This window comes from Mesocricetus auratus, unplaced genomic scaffold (genome assembly GCF_017639785.1).
Source record: "Mesocricetus auratus isolate SY011 unplaced genomic scaffold, BCM_Maur_2.0 Super-Scaffold_100009, whole genome shotgun sequence".
Taxonomy (NCBI): domain Eukaryota; kingdom Metazoa; phylum Chordata; class Mammalia; order Rodentia; family Cricetidae; genus Mesocricetus; species Mesocricetus auratus.
In genome coordinates, this window is record NW_024429193.1 from 55,130,688 (window position 1) to 55,150,276 (window position 19,589).

The window sequence follows — 19,589 nt, forward strand, 5'->3', positions numbered from 1 at the left end:
TCAGCCAATGCAAGACAACTGCATTTGTTCTAACCGGAGCTCTGCAGGTGCAAGAACCTGGAGTAGAACCTGGAGTCTCAGGAAACACCAAGAGAAGCTGTGGAAAACTTCGGCTTGCCAGGCCACCATACTTCCTCAGCCATTCTTTCCCCTCAGGGACCCTACCCAGGCCTTCCCTTGACAAAGTGTCCTTGGCAGGACCTAATATAATACTCTACACCAGCCTCACAGCACACCCTCTGATTATTCCCCGGGACACACCACAGCATGTTCTGCATTCACTACGCTCACCTACAATATGAGAAAGCCATCCTAACTTGCCTCACAGACATCACAATATGTGTTAAAGCATTTACAAGTTCTAAAAAAAATTGGCAAGAATATTAATATAAAAATAATAGTACACTAACATCTCCTTAGTTTGTAATTTCACACATCCAACAGAAGACTTTTCACCTCAAATGTCCTCTGCAATTGAAATATCATCATACTGGGTAGCATCATGGCTAACACAAATGGGACACAAAGATTTTCTGTGAAATCTCTCATTTTTAAATTTTTTTAAAAAAAGGTTACTCATTTAATTTTACATGTGTCTTGTCTGCATGTATATGTGTATATCATATGTGTGCTTGGACATCAAAAGAGAGCAAAGGATCCCCTGGGACTGAAGTTAGGAATAGTTGTGACCAACTAAGTGGGAGCTAGGAATTGAACCTGGGTCCTCTACAATAGCACTAAGTGCTCTTGGTTACTCTCCAGTCACATTTTTCTGCAAAATTTCTCATTTTTAAAAATCAAATTTCTTATTCAAAATACTGTATGATGTCATAGTAAGGAAACACGGCAATGAGCAGGAGACCAGTGTGGGCAGCTGTCTGTGGCTCATGGCAAGTTGGGTCTGTGTATGCTTGTTTTTTCCAGTTGATATTACAACCATCTCTAACCTCACCCAAAACCCTGCAACATTGTCATGGTCACCGGACAAGGTGTCCCCACACCCCCCTGGTGTCTAACTCCCCACCAGGTAGAGGACAAGAAACTGAGAGAGACTGACCGGTAGGCTGGATGTTGACGACAGCACCCTCAGAGCGCTTCCTGGTCATGGCATACCAAGAGCCATCTGGATCCTGGATCCACTCGGCAGCCTCACAGTAGAACTCGCCCTGGTCAGAAGGCTGCAGGTGGAAGATGGTGAGGCGGAAGGTGGTTCTCCCCAGCTTGTCCAGCCGCACCTCCCCCAGGCTCTGCCTCTGGGCATATTCGCTGCTGGAGTGTAGGACGAAGTCTCGACTCAGGGCAATGACCTCCACAGGCTTCTCGCCACCCTTCCGCCGAAGCCAGGATACTGAGAGGTGGCTGTGCTGGTCGCTCTCAGTGGCCACTTCACAACTGAGCTCCAGGGGGTCCTGTTCCACTTTGTGCAGAGTTTGGGGGACAGCTGTGGTCTGCAGGGAATCTGGGATCACTGTAACATAGAATGTTCCCACGGAGAATGTTTACAAGGCTACAGAACCTGAGACTTACCTTCCAGGAGGCAAGGGTCCTACTCCACACAGAAACCACTGTTACTGCCTCAACAGAGGCAGCTCTGACAACGGATTCAAGGCCACAGACAACCCCCAAAGGCATATAAACCTAAATACGCTTTTCTTTTATAACAGCCAAGATAATATTTTTGGCATTGGCTGATGCCTGCTTGGTATTTTAATGACACTCAGAGCAAAGATAGATTTTATTTTGAAAATGTGTACAACAAAGAACTCCCTGAGAATATGGTATAAGAATAATCACTGAGGTCTAATAAGATGTGTTGTTGATGTTGGTATTGCTTCGAGGTACCTTAGTCTCACTTCTGACTGGGAACGGCTCCTGGCCTTCTGGCTTTTCATTCCTATACAGCCTTCCGTTTTCCCTTCTGGGACCACTCTCCATCCCATCTCCCAGTTTACCCCATCAATGCATGGTGCTTAGAAGGACAATGGGGAGTGGGAACACAGAAGGCCATCATTATTCCCTATTTCCCCCTTGTATGGGGATAGAACCTAGGACCTCATGCCTAATAGGCGAGTGCTCCACCACTGAGCCACGAGCCCAGACTCTGCCTCTTCAATTTGTAGTCAGAGTCTCACTATGTTGTCCAAGGTGGCCTTGAACTTGTGATCTTCCAGCCTCAGCCTTCCCAGTGGCTGGATTATAAATGGGCACCACTAACCCTGGCCTGTTCCCCTTCTCATGATTCATCAGTGTGGCCCACAGCAGAAGGAGGTCACAGCACCCAGAGGATCTGGGCAAATGAAGCCACTGCTGTGTCCCGTCACTGGAGTTTTATTCTGACCTTTATGTTTCTGAAGACTAACTGCCACCTCCACTGCGTTGCCTCTGCAGCCTGATAAAGGCGCTCCAGTCAAGACAAGGTTATGTTTTCCCCCTATGCCTGTCCCAGGATTGAGGCTTACAAAGACAACAGGCTCATTACAGAAGCTAAACATAAGCAAAGGCAGGGTCCTCCTTGACAGGACCTACCAGCACGTCCTGCTTAACTGTGAAACAGTAGAGATCAGGGCGTGGGTACAAACAACAACAGCCTTGCTGTTGGCTGTCCCATCTCACCAGCACTGCGTAGCCAGGGGTGTCTGCACTAAATGCTCCCCTGTCTTCCAGCTTACATCTTCTCCAACATACAGAGAGCACTGAGAGAGACAGGCAGTTCATAGCTTCTTAGCATGCAGCCAGGGAGGTCTGGGTACCTGGAACCCTACTCTGGCTCTGCACCTCAAAACCTGTCTTTTTTGCTCATCATTTCTGAGAAATGGAGTCCAGGGCATTTCACCTCAAAATAAGGACCCAAAATTGAGTGTTCCGATTACTTCACATCAAAGAAAGGTCCTTTGGATAGTAGTAGATGACCCGAGCAGCAATATTCCAATGCCTGTCTGCCCAAAGATCAGGCCTGCTGAAGGCGCTCTTACTATTTCTTCTCTGGATTTGCTATTAATTAAATGTGTGTCAACAGGGAAGAAGTTTAAAATACACGCCTACTCGTGGGCAGCTTCAGTCACAAGCTACTGTCTGTCTCTGAGATCCACTCGGTTCCCAAAAGAACCATTACACCTGTAGGAGAATCCACCCCTGTTGTCCACTAAAATCACTTACTGTACCTCAAACCGATCTCATTCCTCTATCACTCTCTCCCCTCTGAGCATCTGGAACTCACAGTATATGAGCAGAAACTCCCCTGAGATTTCCCTCACACACATTACTGCACTTCTGTTGCGATCTTCCTGTTAGATGGACTGTCGCTTCCTTCTGCTGGGGTGGGAACTTTGCCCCTGCTCTATAGGGGCTTCGCCTCCTTCCTGCTGATCTCACCCACTTTACCTTCAAGCCATGCATCCAAAATGTTACCCACAAATGTCCTTGCTGCAGGGCACTCCTGGATGCTGAAGATACAGGCATGCGGCACCACACCCGGAGCTCGCCTTTCACCAGGAAAGGTCTGGTTCTTAATGTTTGCACAAAAACCTTCCCAAGTGTCAGCCTTAAAACAGTGTTCACAAGTGTACACAGAAATTGTGCTCACTTGTGCTTCCTAATGCATGCTAAGACATTTAGGGATTTTTTTTCAGTCATACAGTAAGTAGCAAAAGTGTATGGCAACAGAAGGGACTCAGGCCTGACACTGGCCACCCAGATGCAGTGTCTCCTTACCCACTAGGTTCATCTTGGCACTGTAACTTCCAAAGTAGCGCTCATCAGTGTTGGGGGTGTGACATTCATACTCCCCCGCATCCCGGGCTTGCAGCTCTGTGATGTGAAGTAAGACCGAGTTCCCCTGAATTCTCTCCACGTAGATCTTCCCACCTAGGACTCGTTGGGTGTAGATAGCGTAAGGGAAGGAGGAGTCCACCGTGCTCACAATTTGCACTTCACGCTCAGGGGCGGAGGGCAGGTAAATGGACCACTGGAAGTTCTGCTCAGAGGGACCCTGGTAGCCACTCACATTGCACCAAATGGTGATGTGGGAGCCCTCTGTGCGGTACAAGGGTCCTTCCTGGACGGTGACCTGTCGCTGCGCTGACACCGCACCTAAGGGGAGACAGACACAACAGTGTGTTTACTTTTCTGACCAAATGCAAAACAGACCCTAGTCCCCAGAGGATTGTTATTTGTGTGACATGATGGCAATATAAATAGGTTACTGGCCCTTTCCAAGGCACTCTGTGATTTATAAATATTAATTAAAACACTGTAGTAAAGCTCTGTATCTAATTTGCATATATGAGAATTTGATCGCACAAGGACGTGGGCCTGTTACTTATTCAACACTGACCCTTGTGAATTTCATTTGGTCTCTCTGTCATTTATACGGCAGTTTTATATCTACTTATTAGTGCTGTTTATAAAGTTTTTAATAAAATGAACAGGAAGAGTTGAATCCTTGGCACAAATTCAGCCAAAAACAAATAAAAGCAACCGCCTTGTGATCCGGCTGAAATTAAATGTTTCTCCCATGATTAGCAGGGCTGGCCCAAGAAAGTCATTGAGTCCTTCTTGGGGTGGGGGCGGGGCTGCGTTCTTTATTTCCAGCTCATCCCAAGGAGCATCCCCTTTTCCCTGTACAAACAGAGGCAGGCAGATCCTGCAATGGCTGTCGGTTCATAGGGAGTAATGTGAAGCTGAGCAGACTCCCGCCAGCTGACCATGCAGAGAGAGGCAGAGCCTAGGAAGAAACAGTTAGCTGCCCTTGGGCTCTTAGCCCTGACTGACCCACCGAGCCCCTGCCTCTTGGTTCCGGCACAGCTCTCCAAGGTCACTTCTGCCTCTGCCTACCCACCCCCTCTATGCCTTCACACTGCATCTTCTTGGCAGGGGCAAAAGTTAAGTATGGAGACTCAAGCTTCTCAGCCCATGCCATGGGCTATGCTTCCGACAGGGTCTGGGTGTGCTCCACAAGGAAGGGGTTCGCATACTGGAAGCTGAGCCTTTGCAGGGAGAAGAGAGTAGGGTGGAGCCTTCAAGAGCTCGGGCCTCGGTAAGAAGAGGCCAGGGGATCACTAGAAGGGATCAAGGCTAGTAGCTGGGATGAGTTAGCTTTCACAAGGGTGCACTGTTATTAAAAACAGACAAACAAAAAACCCAAACCCTCCATCTCTGGCTTCCTGCCTCGCTATAAGATGGTTACTCACTCTGACACACTACATTTTCCTGCCAGGTCCATCACCATGTTGTGACACGGTCAAGAGGGCCCTCACCAGAAACACCACCAACCAACAGTCTCTGGCCTTTGTTCTCTAAAACCATGGGCTAAGGAAACTGCTTCTCAGAATGAAACACTCCGCTGTGGGATTTTATTACAATAGAAACTGACTGTTAGTTGGGCAGTGGCAGCGGACACTTTCCATCCCAGCACTCAGGCGACAGAGGCAGGTGGACACTGTGAGTTCAAGAACAGCCTCAGACCAGACACAGAGAAAGTTCCAGGACAGCCAGGGCTACTCAGAGAAACCCTGTCCCAAGAAAACTAAAAAAGAAGATGAAGGAGGGCTAAGAGGGGGAGGAGAGGAAAACGGATTGCTGTAGCTGATTAGTCCTGAGCCACTCAAACACGGAGAGGCACCTCTGCATGCTCCCTGGGCAGCAGCTGGGTGTGGCAGATGGCAGAGACAGCAATGTGTGGCAGAAAGAGCATCTGAGGCCTGGCCTCAGAGGTTAGCACAGCTCAGACCAGGCACAGCCGTGTCATCGTGGGTGTGCATTTGTCTCCAGACCTTGGTCTCATCTTATAAGAGGACTTCTGAGAGGCCGGTGTTGCAACGCTGGCTGTCACTCACCAGCTGAGACCTTGGATAAGCTTCTTACGGCCTCCAAGCCTCAGTTTCCTCGTGTGCAAGATGGAAAAGATGACATAAAGTCTCTCACCAATCAGTACTCAATAAGAAGATGCTGTCTCAAAGTGGCGGAAGCACACGAGGGACCTGGATCTGGAGACAGGCCTTGGTTGACAACTGCTCAGGGACACTCTGTAGCCTCCTGTGAATGAGCACATCAAGGTTGCTCACACTACGCAAATGCAGTCCACTCCCACGAAACTTTTCCTTCTGCTCAGTAGAAACTTAGCTCAAGCCGACTCAGCTCTTACAGAGGTGGGATAACGTCAGTCCTAGCGGGCATAGCTCAGTCCAGTCCAGACGGCCCTCAGGCCTCAAAGCCAGCTAGTCTACTCTGCAGGACATCAGACTTCCAAAGGCCAGCTGTGCGAACAAAAAATAATAATAATAATCCTTTTTTTGTTTGCTTGTTTTACAAAGGGCAGGGAGGGGTTAAGGAGAGAGCTTAGTTGGTTAATGTGCTTACAACACAAGAATAGGAGCTGAACTTAGCTCCAGCGCCCGCTGGCTAGGCATGGTAACCCACATCTGTAATCCCAGCACTGGGAAGGTAGTGTTAGGAGGTTGCCCTAGGACTTGCTGGCCAACAGAGTTAGCCAACTTCCGTGTAGTGGGCAGAGCAAGGGGGAGCTCCGAGTTTTAATGAGAGACTTTGTCTCAAAGAATAAGGTCTAAAGGTGATGGGGTGGGGGGAGGGTAGTCGCCCGTGCCTTGAATCCCAGCACTGAGGAGGCAGAGGCAGGCAGATTTCTGTGAGTTTGAGGTCAGTCTGGCCTATAGAGTGAGTGCCAGGACAGGCTCCAAAGCTACAAGGAGAAACCCTGTCTCAAAAAACCAAAAAAAAAAAAAAAGTGATTAAGAAAGATACCCATCATTGACTTTCTTCTCCATATACATGTACATGTATGTCTATGCATGTGCACACACATACCCTGCACTGAAACTCCTCCCACGCCCAGTCCCCTGCAAACAAACACACACACGGGAAGAGAATACCTAAGCAGGACAAAGTGACATGTAAACCTGCTTGATGACAGTCATTACTATATTTAAAGTCACAGAGAAGGCAAATTTTCAACAGTAAAATTTGGCACCTATTGGGTACTTTTTGTTTGTCCGTGTCCCCCGGTCCTATCCCCAGAACCCTCCCCCCCCCAGACAGGGTTTCTCTGTGTAACAGTGCTGACTATTCTGGAACTTGATTTGTAGACCAGGCTGGTCTCGAACTCACAGAGATCCACCTGCCTCTGCCTCTCTGCCTCTCTGCCTCTCTGCCCCTGCCCCTGCCTCTCAAGTGCTGGGATTAAAGGCTTACACCACCACCTCCCAGCAAGTTTTGGGTACTTTTATGAAATTTAAATACACATACATTATGACAGTTCAAACATTTGAGCACTCCTGGAATGTACAAGAGTATGAAAGTGACTTGACTACAATCATGACATTAGGCCTCCTTGAACTTCGGTCTGCTTTGTATTTCAGGGATCTGTCCCTGAACAGCTACAAACATGCCCTGCCCATTCCAAAGAACGGGGACGGGGCAGGTCAGAGAACTCTAGCACCTTCCTTTCTGGACTGCTGCTCATCTTTGGACCCACAATGGAATCACAGGGGCACTGAGGTAGGGAAAGCTTCAGGAAATAACAGTCACTGCCTTGATGTAATCAATCTGGGCTGCAGCCTGGGGGAGCTGATGCTCTCCTTGTATCGTGTGGTTTCCAGGGATTGAACTCAGGTCGCAAGGCTTGATGGCAAGTGCCCTTACCATCTCATCAGCCCCATGAAGCTCAGCATACGCATCAAGATTTTTAACTGTCCCCATGTAATCCTGAGTATGTGTATCAGACTTAAGAACTGTCTGCCTTGGGGTTGGGGAGATGGCTTCGTTGGCCATACAAGCATAAGGACCTGAGTTCAGATCCCCATTACCCATGTGCAAGCTGACATGGGCACACAACTATGATCCCAGTGCTGGGAAGGTGCAGACAGGTGCAGCCCATCTCGCAGATTCAGTGAGCTCCAGGCTCAGTAAGAGATCCTGTCTCAAAGGAAATAAAGCAGAAAGCACTCAAGGAAGATATCCGATGTTGAATGCTGGCCTCAAGTGCATACTCACATGTGTGTGCGCGCGCGCACACACACACACACACACACACCCGTCGGCCTTAAGACGTCTCTTTTCTGAATAGAACCAGTCAGGTGCCCAAATGGACGGACACATTCTAACTGAAAGCTCTCAACAGTGGGTTTTGAAGATTGCACAAAGTGCCATTCTCCTCTTGTCTTTTCTTGTCCAAAACAGCAGCTGAGCCCCAGCTGATACAATATATGGCAATGAGCTTAACTATATCTTACACAGGCACAGATCCCTTACCCCGCCCCCACAAAGGGTAAAGAGTGTTAAGTGCCTGAATGAGCAGGGCAATAGGGTCAGAACAACTCGTCCAAACAGGAAGCAGATTACAATCAGTCCTGACAAATAAACAAACCCCGTCCTGTAAGTTAGCCACGCCGGCAATACCTGTTTATTAACTGTCCGTCATTCCCTCCCACCCAACAAACAGCTCTTCATCCCTGAAAATAGGGTTGTTCTTAGAAAGGGTTTTCTTGCTTATTTATATTTGCTTTTCAGACACGGTCTGTTCACTAGTTAGCAAGGCTAGTTTTGAACCTTTGCCAATTCTCCTGCCTCAGCCTCTCAAATGCCAGGATTATAGCAGGGAGTACACGTTAACACAGAAATAAAGTGAGCTTTCTTAATAGACTAATCTCTTCCACACTCTGTAGTCTTCCAACTCCGCCCACAACATTCACCTGACTCTTCTCAGCCTACAACAGCAGGTTCCTCCCCATGAGGAACAATTCTTAAAAAAATAATTACAACTTCAGGTGTTTGGTACTCTTCAGATTGCTTTGTAACAGGAAAATATCACTTCTGCAACGAGAAGAGAAAAAGTGCCATATATAGTCATATAAAAAGGACTGGAAAATAAATACCGGGTCATAGGATGACAAGTGATTTTATTTCCCTTTTTATATTGCACTCCTCCGCAAGGAGTATAAACCAAAGCTTTACCCCAAAACAAAAATGATACCTGACTGCAGTACAAAATGTCTTCTTTAGTTACTAGCATAAACATTTGCATGCACTATCTATATTACAGCATATATATACACATATACATAAATATATATACATATATATGATATATATGCATATGCTTCTCACCCTTGGTCTAAGCCTTAAGTCCTGAACTCCTAACTCCTTGCAATATTAATGATGGGAGGATTCTAATACCTGCTGAACCTCTTCTAACTATATCAAATTTGTGCTAATGAAACGACTCAAGGTGGGGCCCTTAGAATTTCCAATAAGTTGACCATGAGTAGCAGGTTGGAAATTTCAGCTCCATCTGAGACCTACAGGAACAGGAGGGGCTAGAGTAAGTTTAATCACCAATAGCCACTGATTTTAATGAAGCATGCCCATGTAAGAAAACCCTACACAGAAACCCTCAGTGATGGCCAGGCATGGTGGTGTACACCTTTAATCCCAACATTCTCGGGAGGCTGAGTCCAAACCAGGCAAGTCTCCATGAGTTCGGGGCCAGCCTGGCCTACACATCTAAAGAACACCTTGGTGGTGGGTTAGGATGCCTGCTAGGTTCATGAATACACCGTGCCAGGGGATGGTGCCCAAGACAAGCACAAAGGCCCTGCACTAGGAGCATGCCTCATTAAATCAGTGGCTATCAGCGATTGAACTGACTCTAGCCCCTCCCGTTCCTGTTTTCCTGCAAAAGCTTGAGGACCTTAGCTCAAGCCCCACCCATCAATGCTCACTCAACACTCTGGATTCTGCATGACTCAGGTATATTAATTTAACAAAATACCTAGAATATGGAAATAGGGCTTTCATGACAGCTCAGTCAGCAAAGTGCTTAACACGTAAGCATGAGGACTCAATTCTGATCCCCAAAACATACATTAAAAAAAAAAGTGACTTGACAGATTTTGATGATCCCTCATGGAAGGCCTCACCCTCTCTGGGGAGTGGATGGAAGATGGGATGGGGGGGGGGTCCAGTGAGGGACATGGAAGGATGGGAGGGAGAGGGAACTGGGATTGACATGTAAACTAAGATTGTTTCTAATTTAAATATATTATTAATAAATTTAAAAAGCTGGTGTGACAGTGCCCACTTACAACCTCAGCTTTGGGGAGGTGGAAATGGGCAGGTCCCTGGATCTTGCTGGCCAGACAGTCTAGCAGACTTGGGGAGTTACAGGCCAGCCAGAGATTCTATCTCAAAAACCAAGGTACATGGGTTGGGGAACTAGCTCATTAGTTTTCAGAACACTGAGTATTCTCTGAAGACTTTGGTTCAATTCCCATCACCCACATGATAGTTGACAACGGTCTGGGAACTCTAGTTCCAGGGGATCCAACAACCTCTTCTAATCTCTGCAGACATGAGGCATGCACATGATACAGGCACAGCACCCATACACATAAATGAAAATTAAAATAAAAAGATAAAATGGTTGGCAGTGCTTGTGGAATAACACCTAAGGTTGACTTCTGACTTCCAGGTGTGCACATGTGTGCGTACACACACACACACACACACACACACACACACACACACACACGCATACTTATATAGACACATACATATATACATAATGCACACATAGAAATGAAGTATAGGAATGATGTAATGCACCATGTACCGGTCTCCTGGGGAACCCTGAAAAGCAAATAATACTGGAAAGCCAACAAATGAGTATTTTAAAATTTCATCTCACTTCTACCAGCATGAGATATTGATCTAAAAATGGGTCTCACGACAGCTCTAAGTATAGGAGTATTAAAAGGAACATTAATGTTTAACTTTGGGCTAAAGATGCAAAACAGCGAATGTACACAGTGAAATATGCTGGAAACCCTGTCCCTAGAAAATAACAAAGCACTCACAATATCACATTGAGTTGCTAAGTAGTGAGGGCAGGGTTGCCTCTCACCTGTGACAAGAACCAAAACATCTCCTGTTCCCCATTTTCTCATTTTTCTCCAGGTTTTAAATTAGCGAGTATATGGCATTTGAAGATGAAGATGAACGAGGCCAGGGAAGGGCCAGGCCCTACCTAACCTGGACTCATTCTGGACTGAATGAGGCCAATTTCATTATAGCTACTCTTACCAGAGGAGGAAATGGTCTTCGAGGTTAAGTAACTTTCTCCATAGCACAGAACATGACTAATGGCTTTCCCCGGCGCCGTGGCTCGGTGAGTATCAGAGATGAGTGATAAAGCACCTATCTGCTTCCTAGCCTAGTTGGCCCTGAAGGAAATGATGGGAACCTAGAGAGTCCAGATGTCTAGGGGAACCTAAACCAGGCCAGTTAAGCGAGTCAAGACAGTCTCCAGATAGGAAAGACCCCCAAGGGCATTTCAAGCAACACATCAGTGACAGACAGCATCTGGGGAGCCTGGACTGTGAGCCTTCAGTGGGATAAGCAAACCCGATCCTTTGTCAGCCCCTCTTCCACGCCAGGGGACAGGCAGACACAAAGCTTGTCAGCTGGACACACTGAGCCCTGCACAGATGACCTGATTTAAACCTTACAGCAAGTTAGGTGTGACATCCATTTAGTGAAGTTGCAGTCCAGAGGCAAAGGCTAGGGAGTGGGCGGGGTGGAGCTAAATGTACCTGCACTAAATAAAGCACATGTAAAATGAAGGTTATGGCTAGGCCAGTGCCACGCCCACCCAGAAACAGGCTAACTGAGGTCCAGGTATGACATGTGGGGTGCAAAGACGGCCAAGGCTCATGGACATGTATCTGAGTCCTTGCCTTCATCAAAATGGCCCCTCCAGAAGAGAACAGAGGTGGGGGAGGTACGACGATGGGATTAGGGGTGACAAATATGATCAAAGTATGCAATATATCTCCTAGCTGTAGGAGCCTCCCTGGCTAGGACCTCAGCCAAGTCCACTGTGCCTGGCCCAAAATTCCCACTCTGCACGTTCTCTAAGCTCAACACAGTGACTGTCTTAAGTTGTTTGGTTTGGGGATGATTTGTTTACACAGCAAAGATAACCAGTGCGCATGCTACTCTTTTGCTCACTGGGCTTTCAGAACCTACCAGATAATGGATACCAAGGCATCAATGTGAGGGAAGGATAAATAAGATGGTTTCATCTAAGCTGGTGTTCCTGATAGAAATGACACTGAGGACCGCAATCCAACCAGGTATGATGGCAGCAGCAAGGTGCCAGGTGAAACCACCGCGGCCTGGTCCACAACAGCCCCACAGACTTAGCGGTACTGAATTGTTTCCGAGGCTGTGGAGCAGGGCGTGCCACATGAAAGCACAGCTGCAGTTGCAGGCTGAGCGGGAGGCTGGCCTGGGTCTGTGGTGACTACCGGGCACCTCAATTTCAGTCAGGAGAGGGCACTGAGAGACGTTAACAAAGGCAATCTTCCTCCAGGACCTGAGAGCTGAGGAAGGCACAGAGGTAAACAGGAGACAGAGCACATTCCTATTTCTGAATCATCACTCTGGGGGCAGCTGGAAGACAGAGCAGAGGGCAAGGCTAGAAGCGGGGATACCAAATTCACAGTCAAGGGACCCAGCAGGAGACTGGCCTACTGAGAGACTCAAGGGCACGGGTTTCATCCATTCATCTTTTCAGTCTTTAAAAAAACGTGAATCTCCTCCAATGGTGCCTAAAATAGAAATGGCCTAACGATGATTAATAAATGTTAAATTATTAACGCCGTTCCTAAGAAGGTGTAACTACCAGTGACTCACTTTGCCTCCTATGACTTTGTGCTGTGACACCTGCAGTACTGAATGGCCAGCGCTTGGCCGGTCCCACACCCGGACATCAGCTGCCGTCTTAGGCAGGGCCTCCGCTCCAGGCAGGCAGTCCTTCACGAGGGAATGCTGAAGCTGCTTCACCACAGCTGGAGACACTGTGCTCCTTACTTAGGCCAGAAGACTGGCTTGATTTTTTTAGGTTTTTAATCAGAGTATCAAAAGTCTTCTGATCACTATACTGATTCCGCTCTTCTTCATTTTCTCAGATTGTCACAAATGTACCTTAGGGACAACTCTCTCAGACCTTTGATACAGAGCTATGTATATATAACCACTGAAAACACACAGCATTGCTCAGAATTCTCCCATACTATTATACTTTAGCGGCTGGAGAGATGGCTCAGCAGTCAAAAGCACTGGCTGCTCTTGTAGAGGACCTGATTTCAATTCCCAGCACCCATGTGATGGCTCACAACTGGCCATGACTCCAGTTCTAAGAGATCTGTACCGTCTTCTGCCTCCAAAGGCACCAGGCATACATGTGATCACATACATACATGCAGGAAAATAAATTTTTTAAAAATTAAATATACCTTATAATGATGTATACTCCTTATATAGCTATAATATTCTATCACAGAGTCATCTCATATTGATGGGTATTTGGATCACATACATATGTATGCATTTTTTCTTATTACTGACAAACCTGTGTGTGTGTGTGTGTGTGTGTGCGTGTTTTCCTCATCTGAATTGATACAATTCCCCTGCTTTTGTCTCAGTGACCACTTAGTGTGAGTTCCAGTAAAGGACCATCCCCAAAGCAACATCCGCCTTTCTGCTGCTCAGGCTCCCTGGCAGAGGACTTCACATCAGGCTCAGCATCACACAGCCCAAAGACCACACCTTCTACACTCTCAATTCTGCCCCTCCTGAAGAGATAAGGGAAGCAGCCCAGAGTTCTACTTCCTCTCATCCCTCTCTCCCCTTACACCCATGCTAAAGACGGCAGGAAGGAAGCTTCCAGAAGGATGGGAAGCAGTGGACAATCTGCAGCCTGTCGCCAACCCAGTGCCCATAGCTACAGGGTAGACACTTCCCTCCACCCCACTTGGTCAATCATGGTGTTTCTGTCTGAATGGATCTGTATGCTGAATGCTTCTGTAGCTGAATGCTTTCTATTTTCTAGATGGGGGAAATTAAAAGATGGATCAGATTACTTGCCTGTAAATGTGCGCCTTATAATTACCCTGCCCAGTCTTTCTCTGGTCTCAGAAATGACGGGATGGGCTGGGTTTGCAAAGGGCAGCCTCGTGGCACCACTAACTGGGAGTCATGGACCACAAGCTCTGTGTGACTTCCTGTAAAGGACTGCCGCAGAGACCCAGCACAAGCCAGGCTCCTTGTCACAGGTCATCCACAACTCCTGCTGCCACCGCTTCAGGCTTTGGACTCCAATCTCTCCAGATTCTCTGTCTCTGGCAAAGTCGCTGCTGTGTTCCTCTTTCTTCACTGACCCCGCCATGCCACCTAAACAAGGAGGCCCAGAAGAAGCAACCCTTCCTCAGCTTCTGCCTTTCAGTACTTCCTGTGTGTCCTCCCAAAAGATGCAGGGTGTCATCTGCATGTCCTCAATGCATGATGCCCAATGTGGCCACTAGAAGAAGCTAGGCCTGACCCTTGCTGAAAACAGACTGGGGGAGGGGGAGCTCCCTGGGCAGTGTCAAAATGTCACTCACTCAGGCACCAGAGGCAGGCAGCAGGCTGGGAAGGGCTTCTCCAATGGCCTCGGGAACAAGGCCTGACTAAGAAGAGGTGGCCACTGCCCCAGAAAACCAGGGGGGACTCAGTCTGCCACATTCATCAACACGCAGTCTTCATTCTGCCCTCTAGTACCAAGAAAATGAGATATATAGCCCTCAAGGAGCGCATAGGCTCTCAGGAGGGATGGTCAGAGGTGCGGAGCATTTTCTACTCCAGAAAGCCCCTCTAGCTTTCAAAAATTCCCTGTGCAAATCTCCAGTGCTCTTTGCACTCCACGGCAGGCTCTGCTAGCCAATGCCTTCCTGACAAGGTCCCTCTGGTCCCCTGGAAGCGCTGCAGTGGGTCTCTCGGTAGTCAGGTAGATTGACCAGGGACGAGCCCATCCTGATAACTACCGAGTGTCTGAGGTGAGAGGAGAAGCATCGAGGACAGAAAGCTGATGGTGCATATGAGATGATGCATGGCGGGATCTCAGAGCAGCCCAAAGGTTAACAAGAGGAAAGCTCTGTAGCTCTGATCCCTGCTCAGCCAAGCGTCTGTCCCCTTGTCCTGTGCTGTAGAAGGTACAATCTGGAGAAAGCAATGGAGGAACCAGGCTTGTTAAACACATGGACCTATTTATTTTCTTCAAAGGAAGAAAATGACCGATGCCCAGTCACTGGGAAGATTGGAGTGACTATTGTCTAACCTGATGATCTTTCTGCTACTCTACGGAGCTAGTCTTCCTGAAGTCGCCCAAATCGTGAGCATCATTTAGGCCCCGATCCTGGGCTTTGTCTCTCGTGAGTAGAACCCACCCTTAAGAAAGAGGCTCACTGTACTTTGCATCCTCCATAAACAAAATCTATCCCTGTGCTTATTACAGATCCTTGTTAGGCCTTGCCCGAGCTCTGTTTATCAGCCAATACAATTCATTCTTATTATAAAGGTGGAAGGTACTTTGCTATTTTGCTAGGGAGTTTATGTAGCAATGCCTAAAGCTTTGTTGTGATAACTGCTGCATGGAAACCTCTTTCCAAAGTTTTACTGTGCTCAAATGTGTAAGAGAAATAAACCGCAAGGTCAGACTCTAGACGTTTGACCCTGGTTCTGCTAAAGTACCCTGATTCACATTTCATTCTTCACCTCACAATAATTGTTCCCCCACCAGCAGTGACTCTTGCAGGGCCTCCCTGACACTCCGCCCTCTAGGGCATGTCCTTCACCGAGCCAGCGTGAGCTCCAAGGGCTCTGCTCACACATGCTCACTGCTGTGACTGTTGAATCTACAAATTCTCTAGGCCAAGCTCAGGTATCCAGGAAGGTTCAACATGGCCATTAGCAGTTGTTTTTACTAGTGCATGTATGCATGCATGTGTGATTATGTGGGCAGGTGTTTGTGCAAATCATGGAACAACTTTTTGGAGACTGTTCTCTTCTCCACCTTGTCTTCCAGATCTCTAAGCTGTGCAGCAGGAGCCTTAACCACCCACTGAGCCATCTTGGCTCAGTTTTGGGGGTCTCCCCAAGCCTTTTCTTTTAAAATGGTCCTCCAAATCATGGATCCATTACAGCATGTATTCTTTCTACCCAAGTCAAGCAGTGTGTGGTCAGATGGGCACCTGGAGTCTTGTCAACCAGACTTAACTGCTTAGGGTGGGGATTTAAGCACAGATGGTTAGGTCCCTGAAACATATTTAGCATTTTCCAGAGAGCAATCTCTGCACTCAACAGAAAAATAGTCTCAGGCACTGATACAGATCCTCAGGGACTTCCCACCTGTTGCTTATGGTGACATTCACCGTTCTCCCCTTTCCCTCATCCCTGGTGTTCACTGTTAGTGGTCCAGGCTGTTGCACACTACCCTCATCTGTGGGAAGTCCTGGGGTCACACAACTCAAGGAAGATTTGAGTGTGACTACACATAGGTAGTGAGCTGTGGGCCCATCTGACTTGTTCTTCTGAGGGACACAACGTAGTCGGCATCATAGACACACAAAGTAGCCCTGGGGAAGAGATGAAGTCTGCAGCAATCCAGACAAGCGAGTGGTGGATGCATGGGGTGAAAGTGTCAGACTACACCATGGGAGGAGCTCACAAGAGAAAGCAGAGGTCCACTCAGAAGCAACAGCTCCGACAGGCTTGGTGGTACACATCTGGAAGCCTGCACTTCCAAGACAGAGGCAGAAGGATCAAGAGTTTGAGGCCAGCCTGGGCTGCACAGTGAGACCTTGTCTCAACTCCTTGGAACAAAAAAAAAAAAAGCAAGCTAAAGAACATAATAACTCACAGCATCTCTTCACTAGTGATCTAGCCACTAAAATCACAGAAAAGATACTGGGGGTTGAGCTCTGCCTGCATGCCCTGGGTCCAGTCATCAGCAACCCCCCCAAAAAATATAGAGAAAATATAAACATCTAACAATGCTTAAGGAATGTTACCAAATAGGAGGGAATGAAAAGAAGCTATAAAAAGACTTGAAAGTATTTTTCCAAAGAAAGCCACTCCCCCACCTCCAAATGCGTGTGGGGGGGGGGGGTACTGGGCTTTCAGCACTGCAGAGAAAACAATGAGTAAGGAAGGGTGGGCTTCGTTCCTGCATGGCTTTCCTAACTCACAACAATGGATCATAGCGAGTTTCTCAAATCACTCACTTTGTAGAACCCACAAAAGGAGTCAGAGGGCAGTATTTTGATGCAGACTACCCTGAGGTTGTTAAATGTGACAGGAATTGTGACCAAAGGCTTGAGGTAGGACAGGAGAGCAGAGCTAGGAAGAAAAGGATGGCTGGAGCCAGCCTGGCCAGGTAAGCTGGGCAGGTGTGTGGGTGTCTGTTGCCTTCTGCCCAGATTCTAACTGCTCAGGGGCCTGTATGAACAGATATGACCTCATTACTTATATTTTTTAAGCTCACTTTCCCGAAACTCCTTATTTTCTGAGTTATTAAACTTTCACTTCCACGTTGATCCATTCTGAGCCTTCTAACACAGTTCTGCTGCTGGCATCTCCCAATCGGATGCCTCCAAGCAGCATCAACAGATACCAGGAGACAGGATCCAGATCAGCCTTTGGGGACACTAACAAGAGAGAGCACCTGAATGGCAGATGGCCCGCGGAGCCCTGAGAAAGCAGGCTTCCTCTGGCTGACTGCGACAGGGCCAAGGATGTGTGACACACAGTGCAGGCCATTTCTAAACCCCGGTGAGTGCGAGGGCCTGCAGCAACTGAGACCACAGGATTTAGGTTGTGAACACCTGCAGCAGGGCAGACCTAGCAGTGAGGGTTCAAAGCCTCCACCCACCATGATGCAGCCCCAGCTCAAACTCTGTCAGGGGCTCCCCCAGGTGCACCCTATGATTTCAGGTAAATTAAGCCTTCTCTGGCAGACAACAAAAGATATGAGAGGTCTTATCATATGGCCACCCTTGCCATGACTTTGTTCCTGGTGGGTTTTTTTGTTTTTGTTTTAGGGGGTGGGGATTGAGAGAGGCTATTACTAGCCCTGGCTAGCCTGGAGCACTATATGTAAGCCATGCTGTCCTACTCACAGAAATCAGCATGCCTCAGCCTCCTGAGTGGTGGAATTACTGACCCAAGAAGCTGGATCCTGGAAACCAGACTGAGGGAACACGGAGATGAAGGAAGGACAGGTACAGACATGGACAGAAAAGCTGGGGTAGGATGAGCACTGAGCCTTGATGAAGACACAGCAGCCAGCAGCTCAGAACTCAAGTTTATGCTGAATCCAGGGAGTGAGGAAGCAGGTTTAACTCATCTCAGGAGTGGGTGTCTGTAAGGGAGCAGTCTTAGGCTGTAAACGTCTTGGAGGAGAAAGCTACAGTGACATTTTCCCCACACACACTGTCAATAGTTATACAGAGAACAGAGGAAGGCTTGGCCATACCCATGGGCCTGAGGAGATGGGGGAGGGGTGTCCTTGACTTGGTTGTGCTCAAGTCAATAAACACATTCATTCAACACTTCACCCGCTCCCCAGAGGCAAGCTCTGCTTCTCCCAGCTTTTTGCCAGGTTTTCACCAGAAGGAGAAATGGGGCTGACACTGTCCCAGCCTGTACACACTAGCTCTTCCCCGGGGCCCGCCTCAGGCAACTACATAGGCATCCTGTGGGAAAGTGTGTTGTTCCCATTTTACAGGTGACATAAAAGAGGCTCTGAGACTCCATGCTCAGTTCATTCCTTCCACAGATACCAGTGGTGCTTCTTCTTTGCTGAACAAGATGCTAAGCCCAAGCCAAGTCAGGGGGGAGGGGACGACATGTGCCAGGCTTAGATTCAGGAAACTGATATTTCCTCACAGGGACACAGGATCTCACCAGAGGCAGTCTAAAGACAAAAGAGCCACAGTGGGGACCTGGAGGTCCAGAGGACAGTGGCTTGCATTGTTGGGTGGCAGGTGCACACAGGCACAGAGGAAAGCCATGAAGCAGCAGCGGAGAGCAGCCAGATCCATGTGCGGCCCAGGGCCTGACAGTTTGAGCTTCAGCCTGTGCATAGTGGAGGACCACTGAGGAGGACAGGTGTGGGGTGCGCACTTCGAGCTGTGTCTTAGAAGATGGTTCTAGAAGGAATGACCAAGTCTAGAAATGCTCAGGCTGGAATCGGGGAAGGGGGTAGGCAGTGGGGCAGGAGAGAGTCAGTGGAAATGTGGACAAGAGACAGGAGTGCAGAGGGTGTCCTGAGGGCCACCTCCTCCCGGACTGCTGCAGGGAAGAAATGCACCCTGCCTTGTAGCTCTGTGTCTTCGCCTGCAGCCAGTGCTCAACACACAGAGAGAGCAGAGACAACAATCCCAGAGCTGACAGGATGGCAAGCGTCCTGACAGTCGGTGCCTTCACGGGCCACAATAACCTTTCCATCGATTGCAGAAGGATGCCAGAAGACAGTTAATTCAAGGCCACACCTACCATTCGATCCCCTCACAGTCCCTATCAGCTGCATACCCTGAAGCTCCCAAATAAGCTTTGCTGGCCACAAAGGTCAAGACAGAACCAAAGTCACCAAGGCGGAGTCCATTCCTGGAAAGCAGTGGACTCCAAATTTACACATTCAATTGAGGAAGGGCTCAGAAAGCTGCCAGAAAGGAGAGGGAAAGGACAAAGGAGACGTT

The 19,589-nt window shown here is 48.1% G+C and overlaps 1 protein-coding gene across 3 annotated transcripts in view; it reads right to left on the reverse strand.

The window, feature by feature from the left end:
• Positions 1-19,589, reverse strand: part of Igsf3 (immunoglobulin superfamily member 3) — an 87,244-nt gene that overhangs the window by 34,437 nt on the left and 33,218 nt on the right. For all 3 annotated transcript variants that reach the window (XM_013118127.3, XM_005076519.4, XM_040752145.1), the window contains exons 3-4: positions 3,712-4,089; positions 1,058-1,468 (exon numbers count right to left, since the gene is read on the reverse strand). In XM_013118127.3, coding sequence (XP_012973581.1) covers positions 1,058-1,468; positions 3,712-4,089 — 789 coding nt within the window. The remainder of the gene's footprint in view (positions 1-1,057; positions 1,469-3,711; positions 4,090-19,589) is intronic.